The 21707-nt window shown below is 35.7% G+C and overlaps 1 protein-coding gene across 3 annotated transcripts in view; it reads right to left on the minus strand.

Moving 5' to 3' along the window:
- Positions 1–21707, minus strand: part of TRPM7 (transient receptor potential cation channel subfamily M member 7) — a 165922-nt gene that overhangs the window by 84035 nt on the left and 60180 nt on the right. For all 3 annotated transcript variants that reach the window (XM_007479942.3, XM_007479943.3, XM_056810187.1), the window contains exons 4-9: positions 18520–18718; positions 17456–17669; positions 15132–15256; positions 7385–7556; positions 6885–7059; positions 6366–6489 (exon numbers count right to left, since the gene is read on the minus strand). In XM_007479942.3, coding sequence (XP_007480004.1) covers positions 6366–6489; positions 6885–7059; positions 7385–7556; positions 15132–15256; positions 17456–17669; positions 18520–18718 — 1009 coding nt within the window. The remainder of the gene's footprint in view (positions 1–6365; positions 6490–6884; positions 7060–7384; positions 7557–15131; positions 15257–17455; positions 17670–18519; positions 18719–21707) is intronic.

Raw genomic sequence — 21707 nt, forward strand, 5'->3', positions numbered from 1 at the left:
AAGAAGAAGCCCTGAATCCAGGAAGCCATGGCCTTTTTATAGTCCTTTTCCCACATCACTTCCTGTCTCTTCTCCCCTTGACAGGAACCAATCACAGCTTCCAAACTGCTTAGCCCTATCCAGGGCTGGGCAGTCCCCTTTGGAGGTGAGAGTTTTTGACTTGTGAACACTTCCACCTAGTGACTGGTCAAGAGTTAAGTAGGAGTGTTTTCAGTTTATTGATTAAACTAAAGGTTGCTGATTAATTATATTAGAAATACCAAAGGGAGATGATTCTATCTTCATATAAAAAAGATCAATCTAATACCAAAAGTGAGCATCATATAAAACGGGAATTACACTATAACCTTTTTTTAATAACTATAGGAATGAAGCAAGGATGCTGAATCTCCCCACTATTATGTGATATAATTTTGGAAATTCTAGTAATAGCAGTAAGATTAAAGAAAAGAATAAAAGTAGGTAAATAAAGAAAGGTAATAAAGGCCATTACTTGCCACTTCTGTGGGAAGAAGGGCCACAATACGGTAGAGTGTTGAGCTTTTCTCAAGATTATAAGAAGGAATACTCAGTTTAATAACAACTACAGAAGTGATAATTATAGAAATAAATATAATTATGACAATGAAAACCACAACTTTAGGAATGATGACTATAGGAATGGATATTGGGAAAATGATAACTCAAATGAAATAACTCCACAACAAAATATGAAAAATGGTGCTCGTCCAAAAAATACTGAAGGCGCAAATGCCCCTCAGGGGAGCACTTTTCAGGGGGGTGCCCAAGGAACTTCCCAAACACAATGAAGGTGTGTGTGTGGGGGGGGGGGGGCTGGGGCACAGGAATCAGAGGATACAACTTTTGATTTTCCGGACCCTGATGTCCTACTACCTGTTGTCCCTATCCACTACCCCCCCATACTAATGAACCCCATGTTACTTTAAAGGAGGGTAACACCTATTATAATTCTCTATTAGACACTGGAGCTTCCTGGTCTGTATTAAAGAGAACACCTGATTTACAATGTTATTCTGTTGGCTCAGAGAATGTAATGGGAGTATCAAGAATAACCCAAAGAGTTAAAAGACTTCCTCCTAGAAAGGTGCCTATAGGACCCCTAGAGGTACAACATTCCTTCCTTTTGATGCCTGACTCTCCTTTAAATTTGCTGGGGAGGGACCTTCTATGCAAACTCAGAGCCACAATAACCTGCTCCCCAGATGGTTCCTTATCATTGGAAGTACCAGAGGAATCTTTAAATTTACTCCCTGTAATTCTCTCAGAGTCACGAGAAAAAAGAGCATCCCACCTTTGCAATACCTGAAGATATACCGGAGTCTCTTTGGGCCACATCTTACGATGTAGGCTTACTTAAGTCGGCTGTTCCTATGCAGATAAAAACTAAACTTAGCCCACCTCCTTCCATTCCTCAGTATCCCCTCTCAAAAGAGGCAATTGAGGGAATTACCCCAGTAATTAACTCATTAATTTCACAGGAAATAATAATCCCTTGTAAATCTGAATACAACACATCCATCCTGCCCGTTAAAAAAACAAAAAGAGGGCCTGATGGCAAACACCTCTATAGATTCGTGAAGGATTTGAGGGCTGTGAACAATCATGTTATAAAGAGACACTCCGTAGTTTCCAATATCAATACTATTATTTCAAATAGATATCAAACTAAATTATAAAAGAGCAGTCATCAAAACCATATAGTACTGGTTAAAAGAACAGAGAGTTCACTAGAACAGCCTAGAAAGGGTATATTCAGAAACAAAGATCTCCATAAATCAATGTGTGATTAAATGGAAAACATAAGTTACCTTGGGAAAAATTCCTATTTATAAAAACTAGAAAGTAGTCTAGCAGAAATTATGCTTAGACAAACACCTGACACACCATTCCCAAATAAATGAATACATTATGTTAATATGAAAGATCATACAAAAAAAATCAGAACATAAACAGATCATCATGTACTTCTCACAGCTCTGGATAAGAGATATATTCTTAATTAAACAAAAGACAGGGTCAATTACAAAAGATAAAATAACTTCATTACTTGAAAATGAAAATTTGTATATAATGACAAGATCAATGTATCTAGATTAAGAAGGGAAGTGATCAAATGGGAAAAAAACCTTTGTATCAAACTTTTCTGATAAGGAAAACAATTAGTAAACATTCATGATTAAGCCATTTCCCAATAAATAAATGGCCAAAGGATATGAACAACAGTTCTCAAACTTACTGCAAAGTTTTGACAATCACATGAAAAAACACCACAAATCACCTAGAAGAGTAAGAGAAAGTGCAAATCAAAACAACCCTGAAGTTTTTACTTGACATCCTGAAAATGGAGGAGGGGAGGGGAGAATGACAAAAAATGCAATAGTCAATGTTGGAGATGCTTTGGGAGACAGGCACACTAGTGTATCACTGCTGGAGGTGCAAAGTGACACAATCAAGAAGCTTACACTGTACTAGAGGGATTCTAATATAAACACAAATATAAAGAAGAGTAATAGAAGGTAAACTAAAAAAAGAAGAAAAACTAAATGGAGGTAGGAAGTCAAGGAGCACACAAATCAGAAAGATCTGCTGAATGAGACCAAATACAGATAGAAGAAATCTTTTGTGGAGGTTAATTTTTTTATGTTACTACTCATTTTTAAAAATTATACTACTAGGGGGCAGCTGGGTAGTTCAGTGGATTGAGAACCAGGCCTAGAGACGGGAGGTCCTAAATTCAAATCTGGCCTCAGACACTTCCTAGCTGTGTGACCCTGGGCAAGTCACTTGACCCTCATTGCCTAGCCCTTACCACTCTTCTGCCTTGGAGCCAATACACAGTATTGACTACAAGATGGAAGGTAAGGGTTTAAAAAAAATAAAAATAAAAATAAAGAAATTATACTACTAGAAGAGAAAAAACTAAGAAAAAAGTAAAAACAAATTTCTCTGATAAAGGCCTCATTTCTCAAATATATAAAGAACTAAATCAAATTTATAAGAATACAAGTCATTCTATTGACAAATGGTCAAAGGATAAGAATAAGCAATCTTCAGATGAAGAAATCAAAGCTATCAATAATCATATGAAAAACATTCTAAATCCCTTTTGATTAGAGAAATGCAAATCAAAACAACTCTGAGGTACCATCTCACACCTATCAGACTGGCCAATATGATAGTAAAGAATAATGATAAATGTTGGAGGAGATATGGCAAAATTGGGACATTAACACATTGTTGGAAGAGCTGTGAACTGATCCAACCATTCTTGGAGGGCAATTTGCTATGCCTAAAGAGCTATAAAACAATGCATACCCTTTGATGTAGTAATAACACTACTGGGTCTATATCCCAAAGAGATAAGAAAAAAGGGAAGGTGGGAAGAGAACTACTTGTACAAAAATATTTATAGCTGCTTTTTTATGGTGGCAAAGAATTGGAAATTGAACGGATGTCCATCACCTGGGGAATGGCTGAACAAATTGTGGTGGATGATGGCAATGGAATACTAGTGTGCTAGAAGGAATGATAAACAGGATGATTTCAGAAAGAGCTAGAAAGACCTTCATTGACTGATACAGAGTGAAATAAGCAGAACCAGGAAAACATTGTACACAGTAACAACAATATTGTGGATCAAACGTAATACTTAGCTATTCTCAGCAATACGAAGCTCCATGACAATTCTTTTTTTTTTTTTAAACTCTTACCTTCCGTCCTGGAGTCAATACTGTGTATTGGCTCCAAGGCAGAAGAGTGGTAAGGGCTAGGCAATGGGGGTCAAGTGACTTGCCCAGGGTCACACAGCTAGGAAGTGTCTGAGGCCAGATTTGAACTTAGGACCTCCCGTCTCTAGGCCTGGTTCTCAATCCACTGAACTACCCAGCTTCCCCTGATCCATGACAATTCTGAGCAACTTAGAACAAAGAATGCTATTCACCTCCAGAGAAAGAACTTTTGGGAGTTGAAATAAATATGAAAGTATATGATTTTTCAATTGTTCATTTGGGTTTATGCTTTGGGATTTTCCTTTTATAAGATTATTCACTTATAAAAATGAACAATATAAAAAAGCAAAATAAATAAAAGCAAAAAAAATTATGCTAACTTCAAGGACTGCTCCCACCCAATTACTAGTAGAATCCTCCATCATGAAAGAGAAGTAAAATTAAGCTTAACCAACCAGTAGTTTAAACATGTCAGGAAAATATCTCTACACCTATAATCTATTATCCAACATCTCTGTTGGATTATAAATCCAACAGGAGGCTGATTTTCAAGATATCAAAAGTGAGTAAGATTTCAAATAGGAAAAGATACAGATACAGATATTATTTTAACAAAGACTTTTTGTCTTTTTTATAACAGAGAGAGGACAGAGGCAGAAATAGAGACATAGATGAAAAGGAGATAAATAATTATCTCATGTCTTGTCAATCAACAAACACTTATTTGGTAAGGACCTATCATGTCTCAAGGGTAGGAACACACACACACAGAGCCACTGCAAACAAGTAATAAATGACAGGTAGCTTTAGATGGGAAGGTAGCAGTGGAGATATAGGAACGCTCTCTTAAAGGAAGTGGTGTTTCAGATGAGTCTTAAAGAAGTTGGAAGTACTGAGGGAGCTCATTATAGGCACAGAAGAAAGTGAAAAGACATGGAAAAGGAGATAAAACACTGTCTATGAGATAGTAAGGAGACAAGTTGGCTGATTTATGGAATATAGAAGTACTTTATTAAAGCAGTGAAAGAATAGGAAGAAGCAGGATGGAAATAATGTTTTATGTTTGATGTTGGAGGTAATAGGAAGCAACAGAATTTATTACGTATGGCATGACAGGAAAAGCCTGGAGGAAATTCACTTTGGCAATAGTGAGTAGAGAATTTAAGGTTAGGGTTAGAGAAGCCATTTGAAGCAAGGAGTCCAATTTTAAAACTACTGAAAACAGTTCTGGTCAAAGATGATGAAGACTTGCCTTCTCTGAGAATGGACTCTCCATGTAATGATTTCACTGAGGAAAGCATGAGAAAGAAACATAAAGGTTTCAAACAGAATTTACTTAGAGCAGACCTTGAAGTAAATTTTGACAAATTTCACAATGAAGAGATAGAGATAATGAGATATTTCTGTTTATTAATTTTTAAAAAGCAGCGAAGCTGGTTTAAATAAGGTATTCAATAGTTTCATGGGGGCTGTCCTACATAAACACCTAACAGAAAGATTTCCTATCTATGATAAAAGTCTCCAGATATTCTAGTTAAAAGACATCTGGTATCTATACTGAAGTCCAGACACTATAGTATCTCCTTAGTGAGATCAACAGTCATTTAAAAAAAATGGCTTGGTCATAAAGACAGATGGATGAAAAATGTACATTGACCCAGATCCTCCTGACTCCAGGCCCAGAACTGTATCCATTGCACCATTTAGAAAGACAGGTACAAACAGATGAATAGAGAGGGCTACAGATAAGACAATGAGTTTGGACCAGAACTGAAAAGAAATAGATTAGGCTGGACTGCATTTGGAAAATTCCTATTAAAACTTTCAATAGTAAAAGTTGCACAATGGGGGGGAAGGGGGGAGGGAGGAGACAAAAACAAGAAAAAGGGATCCAGATTTGTGACTTTAGTGGAAGCAGAGACTCCCAGGAATTAAAATGCCTAATATCAATGTTGATTGGCATCTGCTCTACAACTTATGCTCTTAGACAGTTGTCAGAAGCACTGAGATGTTAAGTGTCTTGTCCACTATTACAGATTCACTTTTGTGTCAAAAATAAAACTTAAAATCAGGTCTTCTTGATTCTGAAGATGGTTCTCTTTCTACTTCATCAGGGTAAATGGTTGTGAATCATGCCTTGATTTCAGAAGAATGAAGTTAAAAGTAATATTGAAGAATTGACTTTTGTACCAGAAATGGCATAAAACCTTCTCTAGGAAATATATTACCTATATATAAAGGAGGTGGACTGATTACACTAATACTCTTAAGTTAGTAAAAATCAGTTAATTAAATAAATAAAAGAATTTTTCCAGGGAATTGGATAGGTGTTCCATGGAGAATTTACAGAAAGACAAACAAGATAGGAAGGGAAGAGGGATTGTTATCAACAGAAGATGTAGTAAAACACTGATAAAAAACACAGATCCAACAAAACGTCTAAAGGCTACAATTGGAAGTTAGAGCTTTTATCACATAAATTATTCAATTTTTTTTATAAAAGGAAAAAGCAAGTATGGAGAGGGGGAATCAAAGCAAAAGCTTCAAAATCTATCCCTCTGATTCAGAATGAGTTTTAATAGAAAGAATAAGCTTTCTCTACTGAAATCCACTTACGAGTTCTTTCTTTTTCATGCATTCCATCAATGTTTGAAATAAATGAACAGCCTCACTCTGGCCAAAATTGAATGTTTTTTTGATGGTTGAAATGATGTCAGGTTCTGCTGCATCAGGAAGATTTCTAAAACAAAGATGACCAAAGAGTTGAGTAACTACTAAATTCTCTTTCCATGTAGTCAGGTGGCAAACAGCCAGAAATCATTCAAGACTAACATCCTATTTTGCACAGATTGGGTGAATTTCTATCTTTGGAGTTAGGGGGCAGCACAGGAAAGAATCCCATACTTCAAGTTATGAATAATTATTTAGCTGAGTAACTCTCCTCTAACTAAAATTTTAAACATTTTTAAAAGATATGAGTTAATAACATTTCCCATATTTTGCAAAATGAATATATATTGTGATAACAGTAGCACTAAAAACATTACTATTTTTAATCTTTTAACACTAAAATAGATCCAAATTCTCTCAACAAACTTAATGCTACCTTTCCCCCATCCGAAAAGCTTTTCTTACCCGCCTTTTTCTGTTTGCTTATGAACGTGAGCCAGTATGTCCGCAGCTCGGCCTGTACCTTCACAAACCACCACTGGGACAGGAGGACTTTCTTGAAGATATTCCAGAACTGTAAGGATAACATTGGGTCCACCTTCAAAAATGAGAGCCACAACAGGAACTCCTTGGCCAATTCCTTTTTTAAAACATTAAGAAAAATTAAGTTCAGTTATCAAACTGAAGTCATAATTCAATTCTTTCACAATAGTTAGCTCAAAACTAATGGCAAATATGGCATACATTTTCCTTACATTATATATATTTTTTCTCAATAATAGTGTGTAAGTTTAACTATATAGCCTAATAAAAACATACATAAAATAAATACCTAAATGTATCCTTTTCTAATGGTATCCATAATATTTCCAGGTATTTTTGAAGTACACGTGATAAAATTCTCTAAGTATTTTGAGTAGTTAAGCTATTAATATCTGATATTGCATGGAATGATAACTACTTACTAGCATGAATTCTTTGTTGATTGATTGCCTTCTCTAGTTCTCGTCTCAATCTCACTTCTGCACCATACTTTCCAACAGTGCCATCATCCACCAATATGAAATGGGAATGGAGATTATTCAAAACATTCAATTTACTCAAAGGGTTCAATAAAGTTTGATAAGGGGCAACCACCTAAAGATGATACATGACACAAAAGAATTATAGTAAAAAATTTAATAAGCAAATAAACAATCAATTCTTTTTCTCTGCTATTGAATAGATCTCCTTGTAAGTGAATTAATATAAATATGAAATCAAACTATCTAGGATAATCACAATGAGAGAAAAACCCTAAAAAACACCAAATTCAACTTAGCGTTCAAGCTACCATCGCTTTCCTTTTCATACTGATTATTATACTTAGCAAGTCAACCTCATAAACAAGGTGGGCTCTGTGTGTGTGTGTGTGTGTGTGTGTGTGTACACACACAATATTTGCACAGTATAAGGAGAGACACCTTATACTGTGCAAATATTTATAGAGTTTAAGGAGAGAAAAATCCAAGAGGTTAAGAAATTGTAGCACTAAAAGGGAAAAATGTAATCTCTAGTACAGTAATGGTGAATCTTTTAAAGATGGAGTGCCAGCCCCCCACAGATTCAGTGTTGTACCTGCCCCACCCCAACCAACTGTAGTGCCTCGCCCATGCTGGGTATGCCCTGCCACCCTTACTCCACATAGGGGAGGGAGAAAGTGCTCCCATTGGGGTGCTGGGTAGAGGGGCAGGGGGATGTGAAAAAATGTCATCAGGCACAATGGAGGGGTGGAGATGAGGAGTTCTGCCTGAGTCCCTATGTCTTTCTAGTAACAACCTCTAGGGGGTGGGGTTGGGGTGGGGAGGGAAGGAGGGGGGTGGTGGCTTAGTGCCCATAGAGAACACTCTATGTGCCATCTTTTGCACCCATGCCATAGGCTTGCCGTCACTGCTCTAATATATAACTATGCTCTAGAATTGCAGAAACCTCCATGCGTGTATTTTAGTTACATTAAAAAGAATAGCTTCCTCACACCAAGCAGATTGGCTAGCATGATAGCAAAGGAAAGTAATAAATGCTGGAGGGGATGTGGAAAAGTAGGGACATTAATTCATTGCTGTTGGAGTTGTGAACTGATCCATCCATTCTGGAGGGCAATTTGGAACTATGCCCAAAGGGCAACAAAAGAATGTCTACCCTTTGATCCAGCCATAGCACTGCTGGGTCTGTACCCCAAAGAGATAATGGACAAAAAGACTTGTACAAAAATATTCATAGCTGCGCTCTTTGTGGTGGCCAAAAACTGGAAAACGAGGGGATGCCCATCAATTGGGGAATGGCTGAGCAAATTGTGGTATATGTTGGTGATGGAATACTATTGTGCTCAAAGGAATAATAAAGTGGAGGAATTCCATGGAGACTGGAACAACCTCCAGGAAGTGATGCAGAGCGAAAGGAGCAGAACCAGGAGAACATTGTACACAGAGACTAATACACTGTGGTATAATCGAATGTAATGGACTTCTCCATTAGTAGTGGTGTAATATCCCTGAACAATCTGCAGGGATCTAGGAGAAAAAACACTATTCATAAGCAAAGGATAAACTATGGGAATAGAAACACTGAGGAAAAGCAACTGCCTGACTATAGCGGTTGAGGGGACATGACAGAGGAGAGACTCTAAACGAAACTCTAATGCAAATATTAACAACATGGAAATGGGTTCAAATAAAGAACACATGTGACACCCAGTGGAATCACGCGTTGGCTATGGGGGGTGGGGGGGGGGGGAAGAAAATGATCTTGGTCTTTAATGAATAATGCTTGGAAACGATCAAATAAAATACTATTAAAAAAAAAAGAATAGCCTAATAGTCCAAGTCATTTAACCGTACATTTATCTAGTCTACCTTTATGACCACTGTTCCAAAATTTTCCCTCTCCCTTCCAGCTCCTAAGTGCACCCAACCCGCCTAATGCAGTGAATAATGTAGCCTCATTCTTCACTTGGAAGATGAGATCCCCTAAAAAGTAAATCCCTCATACTTATTCCTCAAAACTACTTATCATTATCCAATGCATCTTTCAAAAAGAAAAATGCCTCTTTTCCCCTGACCAGGGTTTACAAGTTCTCCTGAGTCCATAACAGGTATAGCTCATATTTTTACTCATTTTCATCTTCTGCCTCCTAACTGGGCCCCCAAACTCCACCACCACACATTAAGTTGTGTCTCAAGAGATAACCTTGAACCTAATCTTATGCCTTCCTCCCTCAACAGTCTTCTAGTCATCCGATTTTCTGTCTGAACTCTTTCTTCAATGCTTAAAAGTGATATCTCCTATCCCTTTTAATTGCCTCATTCCCCTAATTCTGAAGTCCAGCTAGCTGAAGAACAAACACAACTTTTTCCAACCCCAGATACTGGATCCTTTAATCCCAATTGCTTCAAACCTAATCCCACCACAAAGTTCCTCTAGAGAAATGTCTACTTCTATCACTGTGCACTTTGGAATGTATGTCCAGAGAGCCAATTCCATCTCATCTTATTAAACTACTTTTGTCAACTGCTTCTTTCATTTTTTGACATTCACTGAGACCTAGCTTCCTCCAGACAACAATGTTTCCTGGCCAATCTTTCCAATTCTGGCTACAATTTACCTCACGAAATACTCTGATTTCCAAGTTGCTCAATTTATTCAATTCCTATTAATTAATCTTAGAGATGGGAACCCTTGATCTTGCCCCTCACTCCAAATCTCCAAATCCAAGAACTCTGAAATTCTTTTACGAGAGTAATATTACTTCATGTTTGTGTAGAATTAAAAATTATTCTCAAATTTAAGAACACCAGAAAAAATTCCACATATGAAGTAAAATATAAAAACTATAGTTGAAATGATAAATCTCTTATTATGTGAAGCCTACTATTTATAAAGGTAAATACTAAGACTGGGCACTTATAAAGATCTTTAATGCTTACAAGGTATTACATATTGGATCATTTGATCTCACAACAATTTATGAGGTAAGTGTTAATATCTCAATTTTACAGGTGAGGAAATTGAGGCCAAGAGAGACCAGTGACTTGCCTAGGGTCACAAAGCCAAAAACTGTCTGAGGAAAGATTTTAATTCAGGCCTCCCTCCCTGACTGCACAATACTCTATCTACTCTGCCATTTAGCTGCCTTGTATATAATAAAATTCAGCATTTTTTTCAACAATTCAATAAACATTAAAGTTGAACTTAAGCAGCGATATTTCCCAATTATTCAACAAATTGCTTTCAAAACTGTCTTGCTTGTAAATATTTCCCTATCGACTTCTGTTCTCGTGTGTGTGTGTGTGTGTGTGTGTGTGTTTAAAAATGCTTTAATGAACTTTTTTCTTTTCTTTGAGAAATAGTCTCATTAGTTTGATATTACTTCCTTCCCTTCTTCATTCTCCTCAGTTCCAAGCAAATTTAAAGGAAAAAAGGAAACAATAATTGTTATAATAAGTATTGTCAAGCAAGACAAATATATTTTTCATCTAAAATTGTCTAATTCTGTCTAATACAAAAAATATTTCACCTTTCAGTCAGTAAACAGGTAGCATGATTTATCAACTATCTCAATCTTTGGGAAATGAAAAAAAAATTTTTTAATTTTTTTCTATCTTCACAACATTTCTTGTAAATTTCTCTATATTCAAGACTATAAACATAGATCAGATCCTAGTTACCTCTCATTGTGATTGTTGCAATAGCCTTCTACTATAACTGGTCTCTGCCTCAAACTTCTCCCCAAACAATCCATCCTCCACTCAATTGCTGAAGTGATCTGCTTTAAGTGTAGAGCTGATCATGACACCATCTACTCAATAAACTCTACTGTTTGCCTCTATATTCAAATATAAAGTCTTTTATTTGGCATTTGACTTTTTTACAACTTGACCTGTTCCTACCTCTCCAGACTATATGCTTTATTTTATTTCATACATTCTTCAATCCAACTATACAGGCTTACTTGCTATTCCTAGTGAATGAAACTCCATCTCCTGTCTTTGAGCCTTTGCACTGTATACCCTCTATGACTTGAATGTATTTATATACTTTCTTCTATATATTTATGTGGAAAAATACATATTCTCTTCCCTGCTAGATAGAATATAGCTCCTTTAAAAGTCCAGTGCTTAGTATATGGTAAGCAATGAATATTTGATGATAGAAGGTAGATCCTTACTCCTTCTGTATCCTTTAGGACCAAGACATTAGAAAGAAATGACTGTTGCACATCTTTAACACTTCTCATTGTAGAATGACTCATCTCATCTGACCACATATTTAAGTCTCTCCTATTCTAAAAAGGTCTTCCTCTGCCCAATCATCTTACCCTATCCTTCACACTAAATTTCATGAAAAAGTTGCCTACCTAGGAAACTTTCCTCCCTTTAATGCCCACTGTCTCTTTCAAAAGTACTTTATTGAAATTGATCTCTCAAAATTTGATGTTTTCCTAATCACAAAACCCAACTGATTTTTTTAAAGCTTCAGACTCATTGCATTTGACACTGATGGCCAACCCCTCCTTTTGGGGCTCTCTTCTCTTGCCTTCTGTAACATAGATTTTTCCAATTTCCATTAATCTGTCTGGCTATTTCTTATGTCTCTTTTGTTGGTTTTATGTCATCCTATTGATTCTATAAATTGGGGAACCCCAAGGTTCTATCTCATACATTCTCCCATCCTGTCTTTGTATATTCTCTCCTAAACAAGCTCATTCCTTATTACAGCTTTACCAACTATTGTGGTGTTGTTGTTTTTTAATTTCCCCCTTAAAACAACTGCTATCACACTGGTAAAGAAAGGTCTATATTAGTAACCTAGTCTGCTAGATTAATGTAGTAGGCTGATGAAAGATCTTCCTAACTCCACAGTTTCCTTAGATTATCTGTTTATGACATTATTCTCATCAAAAACCCATAGTATCTAAAGCCTACCTACTGCTCATCATAAGGGCACTGGATTTGAAGTCAGAGTTCCTGAATTCAAAAACTGTTTCTATAACCTATTATTTGTGTGACACTTTTTCCTGTATGGTACTTAAGTTTCCATAAATTTTAAGTTTTTATGTATGTAAAACTATATACCACTTAATCTCACATCTATGACTTCAAAGATCCACTGATATACCCAAATATAAATAAAATTAAAAATCTATGTATTACTGTATCCTGATTAGTTGGGAGTAATAAATCTCTAGGAGTGGTTACACATATTCAAATTCACACTATTAAAAAGTTTTAACTACATTAAATAAAAAAAAACAGCTCCAGCCTGAAAAACTATTCACACATTCAAATAATGTGATCACTTCGCAGGATTCATTATTTGCACTATGGGACATACCTTTATACAGAAGGTATGAATGATCTTGAAAGACATTCCTTGCTCTAAAATTCAAGCATTTCATGAGATGACGATGATGATGATGATGATGATGATGATGAAGACAGGTGACTAGCACTGTTATGGTGCATTTAAAGTCTATAAAGCTCAGAGAGGCTGCTGGACGGACCTCGAGGTCATCCAGCAGCCTCTCTGAGAACCCAGGGTTGTTTGCCCAAGCCCATTTATCCAGTCGGATAAATGAGATGAGAGACACTGTGCATTCAGCCCATGTATGCAGGCATCACACACAGTGCTCTGCCATAGCACCGTGGTACATTTATTATATAGGTTTTTGGTTCACACGCATAATCAATTATCTATGTATGTGACATTCTACAGTTTTATTGGATATTATCAAATCACCTAAACAACACACTTCTGATGTGCTGAGAGGATCATTGTGCTTTTGGTCAGCTTTCACTATCCATCATAATAATTGCTTGGGAGATGAACAACAAAACATATTCATACCTAGGTGTGAAGACTTTAGGCAGACCAATTTTGGGGTTTTCCTCAATTTACAAGTTCTGTTTTTCTTGTGTTACTTTGAAATGCCTAGCGATGCTGCTTGGCTTCTGTTCCAACAAATTCATTCGAATGTAGTAACTGTAGGACAAGATTCATTATAGTACTCAACCTTTCAGCTGGTGTTTATTGTAGGGCCTTGGAGAATATCTTGTGCTTGAGAAAGGAGGGGTCATGGGCAGTAATCATTGGGCTTTTATTCTATAATTGCAGTCTTTTGGGGGTAATAACCTAGGGGGCTTAAAGTAGGATATATATTTATTGATTCTACAAGTATTTACTCTCATGTTATTTCTCCTGAATTGGGGAGAGAATAATAATCATAACAAGTCTACTAGAGGGGAAAGTTTGGAGAAAGAAGTCACAAAGGGGGATCATGAGGGGGCTCTCATTCTGGGGTCTGGTTTGCTGACCTTCCTTCCTCGGACTGGGACCTTGTCAGTCAGTCAGAGTATGATGGCCTACGGCAATAAAGGACTACAAATATGTTATCTCATTTGGTCTTCAACAACCATCTAGTTAGATACTGTCAGGATCCATATTTTACAAATGAGGAAGCCAAAACTCAGAGAATAAGTGTCTTATCCAGGGCTGCATATCTAGTGATATTGACCAGATTAATAATCATTTAAAGAATGGCAGTTTGTCTTCAACAATGATGAAGTAACATGGCAATGAGTACTTAACATTTGATTCTTTCTCCCAGTTAGTGCATTCTCCTTTTACTTTCATAAGAGAAATGAAAAATATTCACTGATAAAAAGTGATAATTTAATAATGTTGCAGAGAACTTAAATGCTAAAAGTGATTCTGTAGTCATCAAACAGAATTTGTAAAACTCAGAAACTACTTTACTAATTATTTTCTTAAGATCTTTCCTTGTGTCCCATATGGTTGCACTACTTTGGGATATCTGACTTCTTCACCATACCTCAGAAATATCATCACTAAATATCTCATCATCCTGCAAGACTGATTCAGTTTTGCTTCTCAAACTCCATCACTACCTTACGCCCCACTTTATGGAGGGCAGGGTAACGAATTTCAAAACCTCCACTTAAGGTGGGGGCTCAGGGCTCATATTTTCTACCTGGCTATATACTACTTATTCTACTACTTATATACTACTTATATGATGGAATATTCCATCATGCCTTCATATCAGGTTCCTCCCTACTCTTCTTGACCATCCTCCACCTCCCTAGATTCCTCAAAAATAACAACAATCCTTATCTTCTGTCTTAGAATCAATACTGGGTAAGAGCTAGCCAATGAAGGTTAAGTGACTAGCCCAGGGTCACACACAGTTAGGAAGTTGAGAAGATCTGAAGCAAAGGTTTCCCAACTTTAGGCCTGACTCTCAATCCACTGAGTCACCTAGTGGCACTGCTCTCCCACCCAGCTTCCTTCTAAGTGTTGTCTTCTCCATTAGATTATATGCTCCTTGAGGTCAGAAATTACCTTTCTTTTTTGCCTATCCTCCTTATTTGGGGGAAGGAGAGTGTATATCCCTAGCATTTAGAATATAGTGCCTAGAACTTAGTAGGTATTTAATAAACATTTATTGTCTACAGACTTCTTGTTTAAGTTTTAAAATTTACCAACATCAAATAACTCACAAGATTCCGGTTTAGCGCACACCAAGAAAAAAAGTTTTTCTGTCAAAATCATTACTGATAAATCTAGGAATTATTATTAATATATTATATAATTATAAAATTATTATAAAACAAATTATTACAAATCTTTAAAAAGCAAATAATGAAATTCTCTTACATCTCTTCCAACAAGATCGTTTCTATTTTCAATAACTCCCCATGGTGCTATTCCGATAGTGCAAATCTTTCGAGATGATCTAGAAGCATGTTCTTTGAGGGCATCACCAACATGTTTTGCCACACCTGTGCACACAATGTTTTATTTTTAAAAGATTATTATATATTATTAGTGTTCTATGTGTTCAAAATTTTAAGGGGCTTATTTTAAAATGTTAACATATAAAATAATATCATATATATATATATGAATATGAATATGAATTTGACATCACAATTAGAAGAATACTTTTCCCATTACAAAACCTAAATAGGAAGTACAAGTATCATTAACCTTATTTTAAAAATGAGAAAACAAAGGCTGAGAGATTGTGATTTGCCAAAGGTCACATATCAGAAAACTTAAGATACTCAAATCCAGGTCAATTGGTTTTTTCCCCATTAAACTAAATGGCCTACTGCAGTATATAAGAGGCAAGTAAAACTAACTTTTGATAACCTGAGTGATCCAGTTCTTTTTAAAGGAGTTCTACTATACTGCAATGGAATTTTTACACATTCTTTAGATTGCTTCAAGTAATTTGTAGAATGGTTCATTTAACCATATTTAAATAAATCTAATGCTTCGCTTTACTCTTTGCCCCCACTGATTTGCAAACTGCAAAGATCTCTAAAGGAAAGAGCCATATCATTCTTTAATTTCACTGTATACACAAAGATTTCATCTCTATATGTTTTAAATTTGTGTACTTTAGATAATATTCAATAACAAAGGCAAACTAAACATCAGCAGAACCTATTATAAAATAGTGGAGCATATTTTTAATCCAAAATTTAATTGAAAAATAATTTGCATTTGTTTTCATATTAGGCTAAATTTATAATGAATTTACCTTTTCCTCTTTTACTTAGGATACTAAAATAAATTTATGTTTTCACTGCCTTTCTATTAAGTATTTAAATGGTGAAACTTTGGTAATGGAGTGGGGATTGAGGGAATTCAACCAAATTGAAAACTATGTTTAGAATTATTAGACTGAGTATTGTGTACTAGAGCATATGGAAGCCTGTACATTAGAAGCTTAAATATGAGGTGGAAAATTGCCCATTCAAAGAAACTTTAATATCAATTTGATATCATATAGATATCTTTCAGACACATCAAACTCATCACCTTCTCCATCAAATGGAAGCCATTCAGATTTTAAACTTAATCATTCAGGTTTATATTCTATTCAATCAATCTTCACACATATATTCAATCGGTATATAATTTGAGTTGATTCTTTAAAAAAGAAAAGAGGTAGAACAGTTTATAAACAGATATATAGGTTCATAAAATATACATAATTTAACTAGTACTGTGCCTCGTGGAAAATAGTTGACCTGAATTCCAGCCTCAGCTTAACTTATATAACTCTGGTTATGTGCCTTAACAGTCTCATACATAAAATAAGGAAAAATTCCCTACTCATTTCACAGAACTATTATTAGACTACAATAAAATAATGGTTAGAAAAGGTTTTGGAAAGATTAAAAGCTGTTATTGGCAATAGCAACTTTCCACCAATTTATCTTAACTATGTGAAAATTTATTTTTCATGTATGGTATTAATTCCTATATACTGGGGAGAATTATTTTGTATTCCTGTTTCTGGGATCTGGATCAAAAATAACATTTAGTCTACTGCTTTCTGCATTTTCTTTGTCATTGGGAGTCCCAAGGAATATCTTTTTTTTTTTAACAGAATTTGGTTAATAAATAAAGGGGAGAAAGTTTTCTCTAGCATGTATGCCCTGTCTGCCTAATAGAAAGGGGGTGGGATAGGTTGACAGACCACTTCTTAATCAGCTATCACAAATAAAAAATATCTTGGGATATTTAAGAGAGGGGCTGAATAATAGTCTTCTAAAATCCTACTTATTAAACTGCTTGATGCAGCTCAGGTCATTCCAAGTACCAACAATCACAGAGACCTATATCTCCTTATCAGTTGTAATACTGACATAATCATTAAACCTGTTATAATCAATAAACATATATTTTATTTAAAAAAATAAGTCAATTGAGATTATCATTATAATTAGAAGCATTACATTTTTCAATGCTAAAATACTTTTAAAATCCATTTACAAAGCATTAATTTTATTAAACTATTTTAAGTTGAAGAAAAGATATCAAAGGGAGCACAGCTTAAGTAACATGCTGAGTTTCTGGTGGTGGTGTTAAAGCTCACCAGACACTTAACTATTTAAGATAAAATATAAAAAATTTAATATAAAAACACATTTAAAACTTAAAATTTTATGTAACCTAGCACAAACCTGTATTCACTCCTCCAGTTAGAATCCAGGCTCCGGTTGTTACTGCAGCTTTAATAAGACCTTTGCCAAGCAACTGCTTAATTCGTGGATGAAGTTCAAATTTCTGCATCCCACCATGTACGGAAATAACTAGTTTGGGCAATTCCATTTGCCACTCTTTAAGCATAAGTTGCAGAATGATTTCAGGTTTGGTGTCATATGACAGTCTCACATACTAAAGTATGGAAGGAGATAAAACAATTAATGTTGAGGTTTATATAGCACATTATTTCATAATTAAATTTTTTTTCCAAAGGAGAAAGAAACAGGCTTTCTAATCTAAAATATTCACATCATTATGAACTAGTACATGCTGGTGAATGATCAGGATTCCAAATTTTTAAGTATCATGTTATCTTATTAAAAAGATTATTTTTGTCCCAACACTGTTTCCTTTCACTTGTGATAGTTTCTTGTTCAAGATCAAGAATTATACAAGTAATGTTGGGAAGAAAGAAACCAAGAAAAGATGTGGCATATAGTTATCTCAATGGGTACTTCTGACTCCTTGAAAGATGATAACTATTTGGCAACATTTTATTTATTGTTAGCTCACACCAAAAAAAAGTTGCAAAATAATTCTAAGATTGTTTTAATACAAGTCCAATGCCTATTACAGTTAAAGTCACTAAGTTAAAAAAAATAATCCTAGGCAGCAGACTATCTACTAATTTCAGACACCACGGAACTGAAGTATAACAAAAGAAAATGATTTATAAATGTTTTATTACTAAAGTTGTTTTAAAAGCATTTTTCAATATTTCTTTTTTTAAAACCCTACAAGTTCTAGGTAAACTCAGGAAATGGTCAATGTTTCTACTTCTCATCTTATGTTCTATTTTGTATTATTTTGATGCTATAGCATTGTTACCTCTGCATTTTTCCTAGTTATCCCTATAATGTTCTGTATATAGAAAAGAGTAAATACATGATTGTTGAAGAGGATAATTTTATGTAAGATTTCCCTGATCAGGGTATTCTGTCCTTTAACTATTTCATGTAATTATTAATATAATGGCATATACCTTAGCTCTATAGGAATGAGAACCTCCTTGAAAATTAATGACACCATAAGAATCAGTGGGGCTCTGTTCTGTGTGTTTTTCCACTGACCACTCTTCTATCTCTTGATTTAGATGTTCACCCAATTTCACATCTGAGTACTTCATAGCAAGACTTGCAGTAAAACAAGCATGTTGCCTGACCAAGCGACCACAGAAGCACCTATGGAAAAAAAGAAATTATTTTATTGACCAGCATTATCTAAAAGAAATTCAATTAAACATTTTCCTTATTACTTCATAAGAATTCACCGAAACCCATAGAGATATTGGGTTTTAACACACTAACAAAGCAATAAAGAGAATGAAAAAAAATTGACAGTATATTTTCAAGGCATTATATATCTTTTAAGTAAATTGTAAATGTTCCTATTTAACTCGGAAACTATTCTTTTAAAAAACACAAAATTTATTACATGTAATTGGTAAAAAATGAATCAATTTTTAGAATGTAGACTAAGCCCTAGATTAAAAATAAACAGCATGAGGAATTTTAAAAATTGCCAAGTCATGTAAATGCATAATGATTTTTAAATCACTTAGGCTTATGCTAGAACACATCATCAAAATTTTCAATTACAACAAAAAAGAAAAAATAAGGAAAGTAGTTTGTTTTTGAGATTCGTGTGAGGAAAAGACATCCAATCCTGATCTCCCATTATATGACAAACTAAAAAAGTAAATATCAATAGTCCTACTTAGTGAACACATGATTAATTTGTTAAATTAAAAAGTTAATCAAACTCAATTCCCATATATATTTCAACGTTACTTCAAGCCCTACAAAACTATCATCACTCCAAACTATGTTATGTCCATGCATCTAATGTCTGAAATTTTCTCTAAACAAAAATTCTTTATTCCATATTGTTCTCTACTTTACTCCACTTGAAATGAGTCCTTCATTTTCACCATGATTCATTCTTATTCTCTCTATCAATCCTAGTTATTCCCCACTGCTCTGACTTCAATTCCCTTCAAAGTCTCAATCAAGTTATCATTTCTTTCCTTTGCTATCTTGTCCTGCCAGATCTACTATTACCTTCCTTCTTCTAGTCCAGAGCTGATTTAAGTAATTGTGCCACTGAGGAAAATGGGTCCATCTGAAATTCATGTTATATAAATTCAATTGAGCTCTTTTTGCTACAAAACAATCCTTTTATTCTTTCCTGATTGACTTGCTATTCTCACATTCTCCATAGTGACCACTTAAACCCCTCCCAACCTGTAGCATACTAGTCTCTTGGCATATCGTCATACTTACTATTACTACTTTTCTAAGAAAAGAGGGGCCCTCATGAATTCTTACAAAGTATCTAAAATTACTGTATTTAAAACAGAATTTATTTTCCCTGATTAAGGCAAATATCTCTTTTTCTAGTGAGAACATCACCATCCTTCCCAATATCTCAGGATAATAACCTCAGATTCACTGTAGACTCCCGGTTCTTCCAAAACCTCTGTACCCAGGGGGCAACTGGGTAGCTCAGAGGATTGAGAGCCAGGCCTAGAGACAGGAGATCCTAGGTTCAAATCTGGCCTCAGACACTTCCTAGCTGTGTGACCCTGGGCAAGTCACTTGACCCCCATTGCCTAGCCCTTACCACTCTTCTGCCTTGGAGCCAATACACAGTATTGACTCCAATATGGAAGGTAAGGGTTTAAAAAAAAAAACAAACCCTCTGTACCCAATCAGATGACAAAGTCCATCAATATTCTGTCCACAATATCTCTTTTTTATATATACCACAATACCTCTTTACATCTGTCTACTTTGATCTACCTACAGGGTCACCACTCTAATTCAGGCCCTCATCACATGTTGCCTAGATTACAATTACAGATTCCTAACAGAAACAGAATCTGTGCTTTTTGTCTCTCAACTCTTCCAACCCATCATCCAAAAATCTTTAGCTCTACATATGAAACCATACACATTCTGGATTCAACCTAGTTATCAAACCTCACTTAACATTATTCCCATTGATGTATGAAACATTATAGCCAAATGGTAGTACTGCATGTGAATACAATGCCAGGCATTTATACAACTTGTATCTCATGCCTGGGATACAATCCAACTTCATATCTGCTTCAAAACTCTACCAAGGTTCATCTGTCAAGTGTAAAATGGAGATCTGATCCCCAGACTTCAATCCCTAGAAGTCCTTGGTACTTCCCAGAATTCCCTATAATCGCACCTGGGTCTCCACCTGGGCAAGATCACAATTGAGTATTTAATGGGCTCTCTGCCTCCCAAGAGCTTTCTTCCTCTACTCGGACATTGCAACATGTAGTAAGTAGGCTGTGAATTGGCTAATCAGCCCTAGGCATGTGGTTTATTATTTTGTATCCTTGATTTCTAATAATCTCTAATAAACCTCATAAAACATAATATTTCTATTACTAGAGATTAATTTAATTTTTACAGTTTTGGCAACCACAAGATTTGGATGAGAACTTCTCAATTTTTAAAAAAAATATAGCCTAGATAATTTTTTAAGCACGTTTCTCTTGCAAAGGCTTTTCACCCTACCCAACCTACCCTCACAAAGCTGTTTCTGATTCAGCTCATTCCAGCCATCCACTCCAGACCTTCTTGATTCAGATCACTCTCTCAGTCCCCACCCACCTGGCTCCAGCAACTCTGGCCTCCAAGCCAGATCACTCATCGTCCCAGGCCCAGACAGGACCCAGGCTGCTGGTAGCTGCCCAAATTTCTTCAGGACTCACAAACCAGCTGGTAAAAACAGGGGTGTTCTTTCCTTAGGCTACAATTAGCCTCTACATAGCAGGGGGCAGGGGACCACAGAGGGGAGAACAAGGAGAAGGAGGAGACTTTTCCAAACAGGAAGTTATAAGCATGGCTTATTTCAAAGGGTATCTTTTGAGTGCACTGATTCTGTTATTTATCTCACCTCAGATTCAGGGGGAAAATCCATCTCCCTGCAACTCTTTGGCCCAATTTGAGATTCCAAAAACCCACCCTCACTATGGGGAGGCAGCTCAGTGGCTCAGTGGATTGAGAGCCAGGCCTAGAGACGGGAGGTCCTGAGTTAAAATCTGGCTTCAGACACTTCCTAGCTGTGTGGCCCTGGGTGGGTCACTTGACCCCCATTGCCTATCCCTTACCAATCTTCTGCCTTCTGACA

The sequence above is a fragment of the Monodelphis domestica genome, chromosome 1 (assembly GCF_027887165.1).
Source record: "Monodelphis domestica isolate mMonDom1 chromosome 1, mMonDom1.pri, whole genome shotgun sequence".
Taxonomy (NCBI): Eukaryota; Metazoa; Chordata; class Mammalia; order Didelphimorphia; family Didelphidae; genus Monodelphis; species Monodelphis domestica.